Source organism: Gymnodraco acuticeps, unplaced genomic scaffold (genome assembly GCF_902827175.1).
Source record: "Gymnodraco acuticeps unplaced genomic scaffold, fGymAcu1.1, whole genome shotgun sequence".
NCBI classification, from domain to species: domain Eukaryota; kingdom Metazoa; phylum Chordata; class Actinopteri; order Perciformes; family Bathydraconidae; genus Gymnodraco; species Gymnodraco acuticeps.
The window spans coordinates 344,165-364,005 of NW_022990224.1; the positions used below are offsets into that span (position 1 = coordinate 344,165).

The following is a 19,841-nucleotide window of genomic DNA, read 5'->3' on the forward strand; positions in this document are numbered from 1 at the left end:
ATCCCTCTTCTTATGTTCTGTACTCCCCTGTTTTACCCCTGTGTCCTCTGCTGGCCTTTCTACTTGCCCCATATCCAATGAGGAATTCACACATTCCTCAGCAGCCATGCACCACCTCTCAGGAAACATCCGTTTTGCTGCTGTTTTTCTTCTTGAATAAAAGTCACATGGGCATCTGGGTAATGTATGCTGCTTCCAAATTATTCAACAAGTGGGGGAGAAGTGAAGAATCTAGAAAGCTGTACTGTACTGTACTGTACCCAATATACAAGCTGTTAATACACTTTTCAATCAATCAATCAAAGATAAACATTTAATAGGATAATAATGGGTGTGAGTGAGGGAGAAGGAAAGGGTGAGATGGCTAAAAGGCATCAGGGAAATGTGATGATGTCATGGAAAAGTCAGTGAAAACATGTTCAGGATTTATGGATGTTTAGGATTTCAGTGTGAGACAGGAACAGAACAACCACTGACATACCTTTCTTGTCAACACTCTGTTGAAACGTGCACCAGGCAGAAACACAGCTTCAGGTCTGCTGCCAAATTCAGCTGATCCCCTCTCTGGCTTCTCTGACCAACTCATGTGGCCTGACTTAGTGCCACTGTTTTTTTGTACCATTTCATCTTTGCTATTTTTGTAGCAAACAAGTTCTACCAACCATGTTCCCTTCACAAGGTGGAAAAAGAAAACTGTTGGCAACCTACGACCTGCCTTTCACGAGGAAGATCAGTAATACTACCCCACCACTGTATTGCCTGTGACAAGCTTCCAACCACAGATGGCTTGCTAATATCTCTGAGTAAATAGTTATTATGGAACAGACTGTCATTGCAAGAGGTCAAGCTGGAGTTTAAATTCCACTAGTTATTTGCAGAAGGGAGGTGAGACAGAGATGCATCTACTAAGGTAGTAGTAGTGGTGATTTATAATTTTACTTACATTTTCTCAATATGATGCAACTTTGTGTCTAATGTGGAAAAGATCAACATGTACCCTATGTACTGCAGGCTATAACAAAGTATGATAACGTTGTCAATTGTTGTACTTGTTGTAAGTATTACATTACTTTCACAACAACAATAATTTTGACATAGGAAAGGTAGGGGTGAGAGGGTTTCTCTGTCACATGAAGAAAATCTATGATCCATTTATAATGCACTCTAAACATACAATATGTTTCAAATCTTAAAGAAGTGAGGAATTTCAATGCTATAAAGAGCACTTCTCTCAGTTTCCCATACAAGTTACGCAAATATACAGTTCTTTCATTCTCTAAACACCTGATCATGATAATGATTATAGGTCTACAGCAACAATGGAACTTGTACCTTTTAAAGTCTGTGAGTGTTCCCACTTTCAAATGGCCAAACTAGTTGAGAAAGTCTGTGCACAAAAATGAGCCTTTCCTCTAAAACAAGCTCCAAGGTGCTTTTTTCCCTTCTGCCATGCACAGATTAGAAGAAAATATCTGTTTGTTGATTTCTCTGCCGAACTAAAAAACTATAAAAAATCTTAGATAATCATAATTTAGAGAATTAGCAATATTTAAAATGTATATGATTTGAAGTTCATTTATCACAGAGTGTTTCCGGCAGCACGAGAGTGTATGAGTTCAGTGGTTTAAGATTGTTTTGCTATTTAGAGTTAATTTAATCAGTTATTTCCTTTGTGTTTTGTAGATGCCCTGACGCCAGCATCCAGCCCGTCCTCCGTTGTTTACGGGGTGGCAGCGGGACAAGAGGATTTCTCATCGTCCTCCTCATCGCTCAATCTGGAGTGTCGGGTCTGTGCTGACCGAGCCTCGGGCTATCACTACGGAGTCCACGCCTGCGAGGGCTGCAAGGTGAGGCGGAATTACACACATGAATCACACAGCCAAACAAAGGATTCTGTGTTTGTATTTGACGTTAGACATTGATGAAAACCAGCCAAATGTTGGGTTTAGGGACTATTGGACTTAGTGTGGTTCAAAATTATTATTGTGAAGATTGAATCTTTGGGTCAGTCATCGTACATGCATCTGCCTTAACCTGTGCCTTTTATCTCCTACTGTGTATTACTTACATTACATGTTACTTGTTAGACGCTTTTATTCAATACTGTGGACAATCCCCACAGGAGCAATTTGGGGTGAAGTGTCTTGCCCAGGGACACAATGACATGCTGACTGCAGTGGGGTTTGAACGTGTGCTCCCCTGATCCGAACACCAACGCACGATTCCACTGCGCCACACGCCTCCCTTACTAATACTTTCCCTCCTTTGGTCAATATTTCTGTCAATATCCATCAATCGCTTCCTCCTAAAGTCACCCAAACTCAAGCACAGACAATTTCAAGACACTGAAGAGAGTAGGACATGTCAGACCAGAAATCCAGAGGCACTGTGTCTTGTGACTGATGATAACCCCTAAAGAACCACCAGGCTTGACCTTTACACGAGGTCGCTCAATAATCTTTCAGTTAATTGTTTACTAGCCATGTTGAAGAACAACCCAAGGTTGTTTTTTAAGAGGCAGCGAAGGACAAATATAGTCTAACTTGAGGTGTGTGTGCATGTAAACAGCTGTAAAACAATAGGTTATCACAAAAGTCAAGGTAAAGTTGTTCAGCTGATTCTACTTTAAGGAAGGAGTCATTTAAAGTGACCTATGTAGTACCAAATGGTTATTGTAACGCAGCTTCTGCAGAGATCTGCATATCTGTATGCAGCCTTATCACATTTAAAAGGCTACTACAGAATTGCACCACTCTTCCTTTTGTTATTGTTTTTAAGCCTCTATGCCAATGTTGACAGAGATGTTAGAGAAATGGCAGGTGATGGAGGGAGAGAGGAAAGAACATGCGATATAGAGTTGTCTGTAGTAGGGAAAATGTAATCACAGCTAATGGTATTTACTCTATGATTCAGGCCACTGTGATGTCCCAAAGCAACCTTTTGTATGCCAGGATTGTGTCCTCTCAAGCCCTCAGTATCCCGTAATTACATTACATGTCACTTGTTAGACACTTTTATCCAAAGCGACTTACATACTCAATGCTGTGGGTAATCCCCACAGGAGCAATTTGGGGTCAAGTGTCTTGCCCAGGGACACAACGACATGCTGACTGCAGCGGGGTTTGAACCTGTGACCTGCTAATCTGAACAACGCACAACCCACTACACCACACGCCCCTAATATGCTGCTGGGCCTTGAATTCTAGTTTTCGGCTGGTTGTTTACAACTCCTGAAGTTGAAAACATATCTGATGACCTTGACACCATGACAACACCTGCATTTACTAAGGGGTTTTGATTTGTGTGAGAAAATTACAGATTATTGGCACAAACTGATCCTTTTGATGAACTCTGATAACTTGGTTATATTTTTTTACTATATCAAAACAAAAGCAACATCATAGGTATAGAGAAAAAACATCAACATGTTTGTTGTAAATGAAACATGAGTTACTATAAAAAACAGCTAACCTGCTTCTTTTAACATCTTACATTATTACTCTTATTAGGTCTGATGCAGACCCAACCAACTTCAAAACACTTCAAACAATGTGACAGGTGAAGTTACCAGAATTTATCTAATTTTGTCCACAAATATGTAAAATATTCTTGTAAAAAAGGAATTCACATACACACACATGCACCCCTCTCTGGTGCATCATTTCCCCCCTGTTATTAGGTGTTGGAACCGTAATAGGAGGAGGCTGACCTCTGTGTTGTTAATACACCGATCCTTCATGACAGAGGACACAAGCCGTGTCGGCAGGACACCCATTTGGCCTGATCTTCATGTCACTCTTGTTTTATGAGTGTATATGTGTCTGTGCACGTGAGGTTGGAGGTCAGTGGGTGAGATTCACTCAGAGTTGCTTAATATGTGATCACAGGGTTTAAGCGAGCCCCACCAACAGCGCTGTGTCCCATTACCACATGGGTAATCTTGATGTTTTATGAGCATTTTTCTTCATACTGTGTGAGTGTGTGGGTATTTAGCACCCTGGGTGATACTTTGGATACAATTGCAAATGAGTATGAATAAATATGTTATTAAGCAATTCCTCAGACCATTTTCTACCCTCTAGCCAACTGCACACATGCCACTACAGTAAGTCCATCTGTTCCTCACCAACGTTTAATATTTCTTTTTTTCAAGGTTGTGTAAGTGTGGCCAAACTGATGGTGAAACTCTGTGTCTGATATTGTCATATTGATACGGAAATAAGAAAACTCCTTTGAACTGGTTTCAAAACAGCAGCGGTTATTAAAAGGCAATTTACTTGTCCGTGTTATATTTAAGGTTGTATTAGCTTTCTTTTCAAACAATTTGTCACTTATTGTCTGACTAATCTGGTCTGTGGTGTTCATGTCTCATTTGGGCATATGGAAATGATTGTATCGAATTACATTTTTGCTCCATGTGTCCAATTTAAAAAAAAAAAAAAAAAAAAAAGGTTTTCCCCTCATTCCTTCAGGGTTTTTTTCGGCGGACCATCCGTCTGAAGCTGGAGTATGACAAGTGTGAGCGCCGCTGCAAAATCCAAAAGAAGAACCGCAACAAGTGCCAATACTGCCGCTTCCAGAAGTGCCTGTCGGTGGGCATGTCCCACAACGGTGAGTCCGACAGAGTGGGTCTGGGTCTGTTTGAAGACCAACACACACACACACACACACACACACACACACACACACACACACACACACACACACACACACACACACACACACACACACACACACACACACACACACACACACACACACACACACACACACACACAAATTAATGTTTTTAACTAGTAAACACACAGGGCAGTGCAGATGCCAGGAAAGATTGAACAGGCAAGAACACACATAATTAGCGCAAATAAGAAATCTAGCACCGCAGTTGAGTGTCAGGTTGCATGTTAAGGCAAACCTCCAACTGAAGACTAATCCAGGCTATAAGGGAGCTCCTTCAGAAAAATGTACTAATTCAAACAATTGGACCATCTGTATTTTCCTACTTTGGGAAGGACTTTTTATATAATAACTTTATTCCTAACATTGCAACATTTACAAAAAAAACTATTAAGAACTTACTTTTAAAATCTCAGTTGTCTTCCCCCTTAGAGTGAACGTAATACTGTAGTAATTCAAAAACGTATCATATCATTTGTGGTTATTATCCAGCTACAGTCTGTGTTTCAATCTTGAATGTTTTAGAGAAAACACCTGCACATGCAACATATAAAATCAGCCTTACATAAGCCATACATTATTCTATTGGTGCGGCTCATGTTTTCTAGGAATACAGTAATAGTGAGGTCAAAGTTTGAGATCCTGGTGAAGGTTGTTTACTATTCCTACACATCCAACGTGGCATGCTGACCCTTGGTCAAGGTCCTGATCTGATTTTGGGGATTAGGCTACGTGTGTGAATCTCTGTTTGTGTGCTAGTGTATTTTTAGTAGAACGATCACCAAGGTCAATGCAATCGGTGGGTTTACTTATAACCTGTGCAAACTTGCAGATATTCCATACTGGTGTCAGTGAACGTGAGGAGCCAGCGTCTTCATTTTTGTCCCATGGGGTTATTGACTTGCTGTAAGAAGCTTCTTAAGGCATTGCCCAGATTCTGATGATAATACAATGTCTAAAAGTAGTAGTATTTCCGTCAGCTTCACCTCTGTTTAAGCTAAATGTGTATTGAGTTTCATTGATGTAAATGTACCCGCATAGGGCGGAAGGAGATTTGAGACCGGTGCAACCTGATCTTTTTGGGTCTGTTGACGCTTTTATCTTCAATTGACTGATTATTCAAATATATGTATGAGTATGTCACATTTTCATTTGTGAAATTGTTAAGAGGCAATCAACATTCTTGTACTGTGATTTCCACAAAATCTTTCTTGGTTTCAAGTTTAATACAACGCTTTATTTTTATAGAGACTGCTTATAAATGTTGTCCCTTTTTAATGCTGTTGCAACAGCAGTAAAGTGCTTTTATTATCACACTCCAGCACATGTATAAAGCCTCTGATCTCATGTACTGACAAGAAGCATTGCAATAAACACCATTGAATGTTGTGATAAAACAACAGCAATATACTTTAAGTCTTATAGTGGTGTAGCAGGTGTCTCCCTCCACATATGAGCCGTTGAAACAGATGATTTAATGGTATGACCAGGGTCGGCTCTAGAACAAATCGAATGGGGGGGAAATAATTTACCAAGGGGGGGCACACACTGCCGTCAACAACCAACACACAAACACCAACGCAACTTCAAAAAACATGCTGTAAAGTCTATTGTCTTTCACACACATTGCAGGGTGTGCTATTGTATAGCGCACCTATGACTTGTGCATACATGCACGGTTGTGGCACGACCACCAAAACAGAAACATATAAGGACATAGGCCACCATATAAAAAGGGTGCAAATGTATTTAGTATCCTATCCATGTGAACATGTTTTAGGTGGGTGTGGACCTAACCTGCTCTAGGAGGGTCTGGGGGCATGCTCCCCCGGGAAGATTATTTAAAAAATATTGAAGTTAAATGCATCAATCTGGTGCACTTTGAGAACAACATGAAGAGATCTATATAGATAGCCTACATCTCTCAGCATCCATATGAAACAGAACTGTACACAGATTTACTTTTTCTTTATGGATATTTTACTAATCACTCCCCCTTTAAACTGTATTCTTGTGTTACTGTCCTATAGTATTTCATACCCGTTTTTTATTTATTCTCTTATTCTTTAATAACTATAATGATCATATAAAGGTAGGCCTATTCCTCGCAAATACTTGTTTACATAAATGGTGACCAAACCGTTTGAGACCCACTGAGATAACTTACACCAAAGTTAACTATCTAAACACTGAGAGAGTCCTTACCTCACTGAGCTGAGGTTATACGATCCTCTCAGTCTGACAGGAGAGGACTCTCCTCCACCTTGGTGTAGAAACAGCTCTTTATATCCGTTAGCATAGCTAGCTAACCAGATGCTAACATCAACATTCCACGTTACCGCTTGCGCACTCACAAAATGCGCTTGTGCCACACACACACAGAGCCGAGCTTGAATGAAACACAGAGACCCAGAAGTAGGCTACTTGTACTGTACTGTATATCATATTATTTTCGATGGCTTTACTGTATAATCACTAATCAGTGTAACAGATGAACAGATCGCCACCGGGCTTTCATCTAAACCAGGGGTGCCCAACCAGTCGATCGCGATCGACCGGTCGATCGCGGGGAGATTCCCAGTCGATCGCGAGATGTGTCTAAAAATAGAACAACAACATTCTGTTTTATCGTTAATGTCCTATAACATAATCTTCCCGTGCCAGAATAATGCACTTGAACGCATCAAAGCTTTGTGATTGGCCGGCGTGACCCCATGTGTCGGGGCGTGGCTGGTGAGCAGTGGGCACTATTTCGCTGACTTTGTCCGTGTCAACAGGAGTGACAGTCACACAAGACCACAATTATGGCAGAAGCAAAAAAGCCCAAAATATATAATTTTCACTCCGAGTGGGAGGATGATTATTTGTGTATCTATTCCAATTCAAAGTCCATCTGTCTCATCTGCAATGCGAGCGTGGCTTTATCAAAGAAGGGTAATTTAGGAGCGGCATTTCAAAACAGTGCACAAACGCTACGAGACGGAATTCCCTCCTAATTCTGCCCAACGCTCCAAAAGGGGAGGGACCTGAAAGGACAGCTAAATGCACAGCAGTCCATTTTCACCAGGCTCAACAACAAGAGCAAGGCTGCTACCAGAGCATCTTATCGTGTCAGTCACGTTCTTGAGAAACACATGAAGTCTTTCAAAGACGGCGAAGTTGTGAAAGAAGCTTTCACAACTTCGCCTGGAGGCTGCCGACGCGCTTTTGGGGGACAGTAAAAATAACAGTAGCATTTCAACAGGTTTTTGATATAATAAAAACTCAAGTTAGATACCGTTATTAATCAGCTGTAAGTTTTTGTTTGTTTGAACTTATTCATTACAATTATTGTACAAAGTGGTATAAGAATGCAAACATTAAGATCTGTTCTGTTTAAATTGATTATAGTCTATTATCAATTCAGGTTAAGAAACTAGTGTTGCTTGCATCCTATTTTAAAGGCATTTATTTTTAAACTCTACTAAAATGCAACAAAAAAAGGATTTGATTCTATTAATTTTGTCTTTTTTATTGCACTTTGGCAGCAGATTCCTGTGTAGCTTCAGATCTGAGTTGTCTTATTAGTAAGCCTCATTTATACTTTTGTAGCAACACTATTTTTATATAATGGCAAAGAAAGGGTTCAGAGTCTTTTCTTTTTTCCCTGGGTAGCACTGTTCAATGTTTCTTGAAAATATTACCCACTGTAGTATGTGACGTGTGAATAAACTCCAACTCTGTATCAACAACACTGTTGTGTAACTTCAGTTAAATACTTGTATGTGTGTAGATTAGAAAGAGGTAAGATAAAGGATCTGCAGTATTTTATGAAGTATTCATCGTACAAAGGTCAGTTTTATACAAGTAGAAGTGTGTATTTACCTGGTAGTAGGTTGTCAGTAACTACGCCTCTATTTGGACTGGTAGATCTCCACAGACTGGCAACTTTAAAAGTAGCTCTCGGTTAAAAAAAGGTTGGGCACCCCTGATCTAAACACACAGCCACGTAATGATAACAAAACAAAGGTCGGGAGTCATTGGTGAAGCAACACACCAATCAGAGAGCAGCAGTGAGCACAGCTCAGGCTGTGTTTTATATTTGTATTCTTTATTTCTGACGTATTTCACACAAAAAACCTTTAGTGGAAACGTTTTCACTTATATGATTTTTTAAAAAACGGCAAAGTGGCTAGGCTTGCCCACCCTGCGTTGGGGGGGCACAGTGACTCATTTGTGGGGGCATGGCCCGCGAATGACCCCCCATGACGCCGACCCTGGGTATGACAGACTGTCCACCTCCCCACTCCAGTCACAGATTCATCCCCTTACACTAGATCTTAGCAAATGGACTTACTGTATGCTCAGCTTAACATCACTCACTTCCTCTCATCGTAATTAGACCTGGCTCCTGCCCAGGCTCTCACTGTGGAGCTTTACCAGCTTCAGATGATCCATCCACTTTGTGAGCAGTAATCTAATGGGCCATCAGTCTGTCTGCTAGCTCAGTAGCTCTTCCCCATTCAGGTCTGCACAGTTAGCTTAGTTTTGTCTCGATAGGGGGCGGCTCGTTCGGAAAACAAGGTGACTCAGATCCCCTTTTATGCCTTTATGATCTTCTGAATACAGGAAGAAGGTGCAGCTGGATGTTGGGTTCCTAAAGAGCGGTGTGTTTTCTGCGTACACTTCAGATTGTGCTCGTTAAATTGGTCGAGGAGGGGTTAAAAACAGTTCAGCTCTAATCTTATTAGTCAAATGGGATCAGGCCGTCTGAGAGATGCTGGCATCCTCTCGTAGAAAAACAACTCCTGTCTAGTGTTGAGGCCCACCATAGTACCATAGTAACCTGCTGTGTTCATAATTCCCTGGCTATAATGCATTAAAAAGAAAATGCATGAAAAATCCTACCAAAGCGTTGACACTGGTTAACCCTTTGAAGCAGAGATTTTCATCCCAAAAAAACGTTCATGTTTGTTGATGATAATTATAAAGGATAATAAATCTATTCTGATTGATTTGGACTTCATTTTGGTGTCTCTGTGTACTATTACAATAAAGAAATCCATATATTGTAGGGTTCCTATTGTCCCATCAAGTTCAACCTCTACAACTCACTTTATTCTAAAACACCTGGAAAATCCTTCAGCTTATGCTAGATTAATGTTCATGGACTTTAGCTCAGCTTTTAATACTATTCTTCCCCAAATGATGTTAAAAAAGCTCAAACAGATGGATGTGAACCCTTACTTAATCAGATGGTATCACTCCTTCCTAACTGAAAGACAGCAGCAGGTGAAAGTAAACTCGACCCTCTCTGACACACGGTCATAAGCACAGGGGCACCACAAGGCTGCGTTAGCTCTCCTCTTCTCTTCATACTCTACACAAATGAGTGTAGGAGTCAGCACACACACAACCACATCATAACGTTTTCTGATGACACAGCCATACTTAGTCTACTGACTAGAGACTCGGACATTTCTATTTATAAACTTGAGATCGAAGAGGTCGTGAAGTGGTGTGAGGCGCACAACCTGGTGTTAAATGTTAAAAAAACAAAGGAAATGATCTTTGACCCCAAGTCAGTAGGTGATCACAGCCCCGTCCTTATCAACAGGGAGGGAGTTGAGCAGGTTTCACGTTTTACATATTTGGGGATTTATTTTGATGCTCAGTTAGGCTGGGCCCATCAGGTGGATCAGGTATGCTCAAAGATAAGCCAGCGCCTGCATTTTCTGCGTCGGCTCAGGGTTCATGGAGTGGATAAATGCATCATGTTAATGTTCTACAGGGCAGCAATTGAGTCTATTATTCGTTATGGCATCACAACATGGTTTGGTAACTTGTCAGTTAAATCTAAATCACAACTCCAGAGCTTGATAAAAAGGGCTGGAAAAATAATTGGCGTGCTTCCACCATCCTCTCTTCAGGAGATATTTGAGGAGATGGTGAGAAAGCAAGGCCGTAAAATCACATGCGACCCCAAACACATCCTGTATAGAGAGTTTGAGTTGCTGCCCTCGGGGGCAGAAGGTATAGATTACCAAACTGTAAATTGAACAGGTATACGTTTTCCTTTATTCTGCTGTCAATCAAGCTGCTGAACAGTCAGAAACAATTGTGATTATGCTGTGTTAGGAGTTGTTGGGAGGTGCAATGTTTACAGTGTAGTTTGTGCAATCGAGAAGGTTAAATAGGGAAAGTGCAATATGTGTAAATAGGTATGGACACAATAGGGATATGTGCAATTTGACGGACACTATGCATAGGTGCAATAGGGAAAGTGCAATATTGATTTGTGTATGAATACAATAGGGAAAAGTGCAATATTTGATTTATGTATAAATACAATAGGGAAAAGTACAATATTTGATTATGTATGAATGCAATAGGGAAAGTGCTGTACCTGTATGTTTCTTGTTTGTTTCTTTGCCATGTGATATGTGATCTCTGTTCTGTATCTATGACTGATTGACCTGAATGTTTTATGTGTATTATCTCGATGCCCAAGACAAATTTCTCCTAAGGGAGACAATAAAGCTCTATCTTAACCGTGATGACTGAGTGAACCCCATTCTTTGGATTCATCATCATTTATTAGGATTCCCAGTTGCTCCAGCTGGAACCCAGAAAACTATTCATTTGACTTGATTAAAGTGAAATATGTGGACCTTGATTCTATCAGAATTGAAAATCAGCCAGAAAATCATGGATGCAGTGCACACGTTTTACAGGACAGAACTGACAGTTAGAAAAAATAGCAACCCAGAATATGGTGCTGGGTGGTTTTGGCCAGACTTTGGCACCATGGCTTTGCCAGGTGTTGTTTTTATTGCCCAGAGGACTCATGGAACTATTCTTGGATGCATTCACTGCCAGAGTGAGACTGAAACAGTCAGGTGATGTTTTGGTCGGGTCTGCTTGTCCTGGCCTTTTGGCCTCTCTGAGTGTGTAGGTGTAGTGCATACATCAAGTTTTTGATCAAGTTTGGTCTGTTCTTGCTCTTATACAGTCATTCTGTCTGTGTTTTTAAAATGTACTGTTTAAATGCATTTTTTGTGTTTTCAAATAACAAATAAACTTAAATCTGTAATCTGTAGTCTGACTTTCTGTCTGCTTTGTTTACAGCCATCCGTTTCGGTCGGATGCCGCAGTCAGAGAAGCTCAAGCTGAAAGCGGAGATGGTGACGGGGGACCGGGAGGTGCAGGACCCTCAGGTAGCCGACCAGAAGACCCTGGCCCGGCAGATCTACGAGGCCTACCTCAAGAACTTCAACATGAACAAGGCCAAGGCTCGAACAATTCTCACGGGCAAGACCAGCACCCCTGTACGTTGATTAAGAGTAGTGGGTTGGTGAGTGAAAGGTGTTGCATGTGTGGATCGCGTGTTCACGGCTCTTTACCAGAATTTCCTCACAGGTCGAGGTCGTCTTGTCTTGCAACTTTGAATTTATTTCATCCCCATTGGAGGGGTTTAAATCTAATTCTGAGCACATTCAAAATTTGCAATCAAACTCGTGTCTCAATATGACCTCAAAGATTATGATCAGCCAGCCAATGACAGAAATAGCTTGCTCAACATGTAGTTCAAGCCAATACAAGCTGGACGAGGAAACATCTGTATAAAGGGCCATCACTTCATCCTTCACTGCCTGGTTCCCTCCAAGGCGGCTCTCTATTCATCAACCATCACCCATCCTTAAACATTCCCGAAGCCTTGTTTCTTTCATTCTCTTTTTACGAGAAAAGAGGGGCTGACGGGGGGAGGGTCATGGAATGCAGCTCAGAGATTTTCTGAATTCTATGAATGGATGTGTGTAGGTGTGAATTAGGGAGGGAGGGACAGGTCAGTCCAAGGGCAGCTCCATGTTCAAACACAGACCTCGCTCACTGCTGCTGCAGATCAAAGCATCTAGATGGATAAGTGTCCTTTTTAGACTACAAAGGGATTCTGGGGTTTGCATCCATCAGAAAGCAGTCAGTTGCAAAGAGACACAGTGTTTGATCCACCCTTTGATTTGCGTGTTCATTCATGGTGTAACGGACCTTTTACACAACGTAGAACTCCCTATAAAGTGATATTGTACCATTTGCCACTACTACAGTATGTGTATAAATCCCAAAACATTTTGATTCTAAAATAGTTTTGAGCAGTATTACTTAAAGTTGTTGCATCGTGCAATATTTTAAGACTACATTAAGTTATTTTCTGACAATATACAATTGTTCCAACACCATCAAATGGTTAATAACTCTCATGCAAAATCCAACCTCAACTTATTTGCATCTTAACTGAGCCAGACGTTTTCAGGTTAGACTCATCGGTCTCATTGTGTGGGAGGAACGATGAGCTATAATTGTATCACTCTCAGCTTTGATTTGTGTGAATATCAGGTTTATTGTCTGACTTAACTGGTTTTACTGTGGTACGATCCATCTTAACATTACGTACTGTCTTTATGGATGTCTTAAGCTGCCAAAAAAATCAAGCGGCTACAAAAAGTGGTTACTTTCGCCCCAGGGTTACATTGTGCAATATCGACACGTTTTAGAAATGAAACGAGAGATTGACTGTTACCAATCAGGCTGCAACAGACGTTTACTTTTCATAATTGATTGACTTTCCAATCATCCTATTGAGTTCTTTGAGTAGGGCTAAATGGATCCATTTAGTTGTGTTGCAGCAGTTAGTCAGGTAAAGTGCTTTCAGTGTATCACCCGTGACCCCCTTTACAGAATAAACTGTATGAATATGTATAGAATATACTGACCTACAAACCCCTCTTGAGGTTGTGGCTACACAGTCAAGGAAAGTGATTTTGTCGTCATGGAAATCTTACGAGTCAACAAAGGCTGTGGGCTTTGTACCTTTCTCCACCAGTGACATAAAAACACCTGAGGCTTTGTTTATAATAAGATGTCAACTTCGGCAAGATCATATATCCTCAATAAAGTTAGTGAGAACAAAAAAGTGTTAAGTATATCCATTTAAAAAGTGATTTATTGTACAAGGTTGTTGTGTCATCTGTTACGAGTTATCTCATGATCCAGTGTTGCATTGACGTAGAAGTTCCCTAAAATTAAACTGCTGTGCTGGGTGTCATGTCGCTCATACCTTTCCTTGTTACACTATAGCCCAGATTTAGCCCTCCTGAGTCCAAGCACACATCCAATGTCATCTGATCCAGGTTTAGCTGCTCCTCATATGTTGTAACTGTCCACTGTTGGAAGACTGACGCAGCTAAAAAAGCAAAAGCATCATTGCTAGCCCGGTGCACATTAAAAACATTCCTGTGTACCTCTACAACATTATAATGATGACTAGACTTACGTTTCAAATATATTTCCTTCTTGTTTTTTACATATTTTTGAGTTTGCCCTTGCAAGCCCTTTTTGCTCTGACACCGTTGGACTTTCAAAACAGCTCTGCTCTCAAATGTCAAGAGATATGATTTGAAGCTAAGTCTTCCTTTGAGTGACGCATAATAATATAGCTGTTGGTTAAAGGAGAGTAATTATGTCATCGTGGAAATATTCGAGTGGCAATAATAGCTCTGGCTAATTGAGCCTCTCTTTTCTGCAAGGATTATGGGTAAACATACACTTTTTCATGTCGTTGAGGTTTGCTGACTCAGCTTTTTCCATATTTATGCAGTCACGTTTATGTATGTGATGTTTTCCAAAATAACAGTATAAACTGAACTGTGTGTTTGGCATTTGAACTGGAAACCCATTTTTAACCATACTCTATATGTTTAGGTCATAAAAGTTTCTCTTTTTTCTCCGCAGCCTTTTGTCATCCATGACATGGAGACCCTGCAGTTGGCAGAGCAGACGCTGGTGGCAAAGATGGTGGGCTCAGCGGGACCCCTGAAGGACAGGGAGGCAGAAGTTCGGATTTTCCACTGCTGCCAGTGCACCTCGGTAGAAACCGTCACCGAGCTCACAGAGTTTGCAAAGTCCGTCCCCGGGTTCTCGAGCCTGGACCTCAACGATCAGGTGACTCTTTTGAAATATGGAGTGTACGAGGCCCTCTTCGCCATGCTCGCCTCCAGCATGAACAAGGATGGGCTCCTGGTGGCGTACGGCTCAGGCTTCATCACCCGGGAATTCCTCAAGAGCTTGCGGCGGCCCTTCAGTGACATGATGGAGCCAAAGTTCCAGTTTGCAATGAAGTTTAACGCCATGGAGCTGGACGACAGTGACCTGGCTCTGTTTGTGGCTGCCATCATCTGCTGTGGAGGTAAAGATACAGGAACAATAACATTTACACATAAACAACTCCTTTGCTATTTGGGAAATTAGAAGTTATTTTTCCTTTGGCTCTTTTAGGACTTTTAATCAATCTCAAAGCAAATGCTTCTGTTATACACCCAAGGAATTCTGGTATAATCTTGCAATTGAATTTGTTTATTCCAACAGGAGATTATATTTAAATCGTCTCACTCGAGTTTGTTTTGCTTCCTCTGATCAGACCGCCCAGGCCTGGTGAACGTGACGCACATCGAGCGGATGCAGGAGAGCATTGTGCAGGTGCTTCAGCTCCATCTGCTGGCCAATCACCCCGACGATACTTTCCTCTTCCCCAAGATGCTGCAGAAACTGGCCGACCTCCGGCAGCTGGTCACTGAGCACGCTCAGCTGGTACAAGAGATTAAAAAGACAGAGGACACGTCCCTGCACCCGCTCCTGCAGGAGATCTACAGAGACATGTACTGAGGGGTTGTGGAGGAAGAATAACCAGGAGAGGCACTCTACAAATCATCTCCTTTTTTTCAGGGACAGAAGAAGAAGAGTCCTCCATAAGCCAGGTTGAACCACTTAAACCCCCATAATGCAGCAGGAGTAACCTTTGGATTCAAGACGCTGATTACATTACATGTTACTTGTTAGAGGCTTTTATCCAAAGTGACTTACCTACTCAATACTGTGGGCAATCCCCGCAGGAGCCATTTGGGGTGAAATGTCTTGCCCAGGGACACAACGACATGCTGACTGCAGTGGGGTTTGAACCTGTGCTCCGAACACCAACGCACTGCGCCACACGCCTCCCACTGATGATTCTCTTTGTTTGACAAAGTGCTCCTCGCTCCATTGTGTGGCGCTTCATTAGCAGAGAAGATGTGATGTACAGCTGATTGAGCCCCTATCTAGAAACCAGTGTATGCCATCTCTGACCAAACCCTCAATGCTGATTTGAAGTATTTGAGGTGATCTCCTTGGTTATCCCAATCCTAAACCCTTAACAAAGCCCTATAATGAGGAAAGAAAGTGAACTTGATAGTCACCACTCCAGCAGTATGCTTGAAATCAGATTTGTATACTGATGTCAAAGAGCCATATACCTTCACAGCTAACAACACCCAAATGACCTTATTGGGCAGCAACACTAAGGCAGTATCAACACAGTGTTCAAGCAAGGCAGCTTCTGCCAAATCGGATGTCAATAAAGGTTGGTGATGGTTATCCATGCACCTGCCCCCCACCATTACTCTTCACCTGTTTTATACCCAGATACACACATGTGATGCTCCTGAAAATAAGCATGTATTTGTACTGTAAGCCATACTGTGTTTGTAATGATACTGGAAATGTTTTGGAAATGCATATTCTTTTCACTTCCTCACAAGACTTGGTTTGGAACTTCATGACATATTACTCAAAATCCAGGCAAACTTATTTTTACACTTCAGATTAAGACAGCTAGTTATTTTTAAGAAATGTTGAAGTGTCTTCGATAATTCAACATGGCACTATTTTATACCAGACCTCTGATAAATGCCTTTCTTACAAAACACATGCACAGACATTTGGCATTGTTTTGTCTCCTGGTATTCAAGGGCTAACACCACGATAAACTGGGTTACAATCTTAGAACTGGCCAAAGAAACCACCTAAAAACAGATTTCATATAAATGTATTCATCTGATTTTTTATTTCTGAAGCAGTAAAGCCCCGTCCATCATTAATAATCGTATTGTTTTGTTTCTCTACTTCTCATTGTAGTCTTTCTGCCTTTCACTGGCTGTGTTTGGTCCTCATAACATGCAGTTGGTTAGGATGCACATGTTCTATATTATTGCAAAGAAAAAGCACTATACCTTTTTAATTGAAAGGTTTTGTTTAGCTCATGCAGTTTCTCTGGCAAACTGTAGGCAAGACAAACACAGGCATGTTGCCATCTGCACTTATTCAATTATGTAAGTAAGATAAATGGCTTGAAGATTAGACTTTCTTTTAGCAACACAGGTGATTGGTGAAGGATGAAGACCAAATACATTTCCAGAAGATGTTTTTTCTCTGGCGATGGCGATAACGGTGCATGTGAAGAGGCCAATCCTTTATGTTGTTGAAATATTGCCTTCGCTACATGCTACATAAAGACCTACAGTAATATATAAATGTAAATCTTATCTAAACAAAATCTACTAAAATCATGAAATTATTGAAATTCAATCACCAGAAATGGACCGTGTGCTTATAATTACATCACATTGTATAAACAGAGTGTATTGTACATAGCCGAAATGTTGTGCTCTCCCTGACTCATACAAGGTACTAATGATGATCAACTTTTGTATTCCTCCGTTTGGTAAATACTTTTAAATGTTTGAAATTTTACAGTTAATGTAGTTATGTACTGTATGTTTTTTTTGCTTAAATGCCACATACTTGTGTTTTAATTGAATTGGATCATATTTTTATACTAAAGTATATATGTATGACTAAATCAGATAATTATGTATTTGACGATTGACGAGTGCAGTGTAGATAGACTTAAAGGTAACAGGGCAACTGGTAATCTGAGTATACATAGATCTGAATCCCGTTGGGGACATTCCTTTTGTTAATTGCTATTTTTAGATATAGAAAACCATCAAAGCTGCAGTATGCATTCAGTTCATTTCAACTGTATTTCATTTATTTGTTGAATTAAGCTCTTATGATTTGAAGTGAAAGCATACGTGGGCTGTGCAGGGCTGTAATAGCTCACAGCAGTGGATTCAAACTTGACCTCCATGACCTTTTATCATTTGAAAAATCAAACTACAGCCCAGCACTGATCAGACAGTATTGGTCTCCTCTTTTTATACTGTGTTCTCAGGTTGCAAACTCTCATGTGTAATATATATTCACAGAAAGTTATCATCAGAAATCCTCCATAGTTGCCTCCTGTTGTTGAACAAACCATCTATTTGTTTTAACACATCACATCTCTGTGGATAGAGAATGCAGTCATAGTTTGCAACACATCACTGTTTAATAATCCTGTTTTTGTCCCACTTTTTGTCTGACTTTCCTCTCCTCCCTCGCTGCTATATTCTATTAACTCACCAAACATTTCTAATGCCATGAGTAGATTACTGACTTTTAAACTGCCTCTACTTACTTCGTATACCTTCTCACAGAATGTCAGTCCCATATGCAGAATTTATTCAATGCAGCTCGGTTTTTTTCCCTCGCAAGATTTTCGGGAATTGTAGTTCCCAGTAACACATTGGGATAAACCACAAACACTCTGTGCCTTAGCGTGTGCCAATGCCATGAAACACTAGAGATTCAGATAACACACACACTTTTACAGTGTTTATGTCATCAGCTACATGTAGAATGAATGCTTGGAACACAATAGAGCCACGCAGACAGGAAATTGTCACAGGAGATTAAGGAAAATATCCTACACAACTTCATTACAGTACAAAAAAAGGAGAAAAGCAAAATGGTTGAAACGCTAGAGCCCTAGAGGAAAAGTCGTGTAAATATTGATGTCTGCTTTCCCTTAGGAATGTTTATTTTGTGTTGAATTGACAAGGGACTTTTTTACTTGTATCAGGGAAACAGTCTTCCTTTGTTGAACTAGCACAGGACATAGAAAGAAACTGTTCTTCCTTCTCTATCTTTCTGAAAGGAGATCTTAGTGCTCCGCCTTACAGCACACAAACAAAAAACCCCAACAAATATTGATTGATAATGAAATGACCGTTAATTTTACTTTCAAAACCTGACAGAACAATTTACCAGAGGGCAGCAGTCATAGGAATTAGGTTTTTGATTTTTTTTCCCTTCCTGGATTTAATGGAGTTTGTTTTTGTGGCTATAGTGTCATGCAAAGAGACAACAGAGAGTGTCTTTGGATGTGTTGTTAATGTGTAATGTGGCTTGGTAAAAATGCTGTAAATGTTTGATGAATGTATATCTAGTCATTTAAATAATGGAACAAGTTGACATTGAATGGATTTTAAAATAAAATTATTTTTAAATCCACTACATTTGTTTGTTTGATTTGAAAAAGACAATAACAGTTTTTTGTTTTTTTTAAACGTTTTATTACATTCACCCTTTCCCCCTCTATATTAGGTTTACACAGTACCATTGTGAGCTGAACATTTCTAGAGTCAAAGGTACTTTATTTTCAAAACACTAGTTATATTTACACTTAACTATAAGCTGGTCACCTAGACCTGATGCAAGTTGCCTTCTTTTTGTGTACATTTAAACCTGCAACTATAATGTATTTTATTTGTAAAATTGAGTGAACAATAATGTGCACGTACTGCTTTTTGCTTTAATGTACAGTAGAAATTATTGAAAAAAATATGAAGGTAGGGTAAGGCACACTAGCCTGCTCCCAAAAGCTGTGGGGGCATTTTTGTAAATACATTTATGTTTAGGAATACCCAACACTAAAATTAAACTTAAACTACTACGAAAACTAGTTATACGGCGCCGGATTCATTTCAGAAGTGGGGGGGGGCAAAAAGTGCGTGTGTATGTGACATAGCCTACTTGCCAACCCTCCCGATTTTCGCGGGAGACTCCCGTTTTCCTCCCGGGGTCATATTTATCCCGCATTTCTCCCTATTTCTGACTAAATCTGATTTGTTTCATTCTAACATAACGCACCAAATGTTACTGTTTCCACTCGGACTTCAATACAGTTACACCATTGTTTGGTTTCCATGGTAACTTGTCTCTTTAGTATCGCGAGCAAATGAAAGTCTGAGAGGGTCTTCAGGAGGAAGATAGTCAGAGAAAACAGAACAATAATGGACAACTCAACCCTCTGCTCACTCCTTTCCTGTAAATTAAACTATACAGACCAGCCCACACATATGACAGCGCAGTTGCTCATTCCATCTCTTCCTTTTTCCTGCTACGCTCTTGTTTGACAAGCTGAATGTTGA

General features: G+C 40.5%; 1 protein-coding gene across 5 annotated transcripts in view; it reads left to right on the plus strand.

Moving 5' to 3' along the window:
* pparab (peroxisome proliferator-activated receptor alpha b) overlaps positions 1-18,922 on the plus strand; it is a 38,934-nt gene extending 20,012 nt beyond the window's left edge. Inside the window, exons 1-6 of one of the 5 annotated variants that reach the window (XM_034218681.1) lie at positions 1,714-1,847; positions 3,510-3,558; positions 3,680-4,611; positions 11,785-11,984; positions 14,446-14,899; positions 15,131-18,922. In XM_034218681.1, the coding sequence (XP_034074572.1) occupies positions 4,599-4,611; positions 11,785-11,984; positions 14,446-14,899; positions 15,131-15,375 (912 nt within the window). In that variant the 5' untranslated portion in view covers positions 1,714-1,847; positions 3,510-3,558; positions 3,680-4,598 and the 3' untranslated portion in view covers positions 15,376-18,922. Of the gene's footprint in view, positions 1-1,683; positions 4,612-11,784; positions 11,985-14,445; positions 14,900-15,130 lie in introns of those variants that run through there. The other 4 variants (XM_034218677.1, XM_034218678.1, XM_034218680.1 and 1 more) reach the window with 4 other exon arrangements.
* The last annotated feature ends 919 nt before the right edge of the window (positions 18,923-19,841 follow it).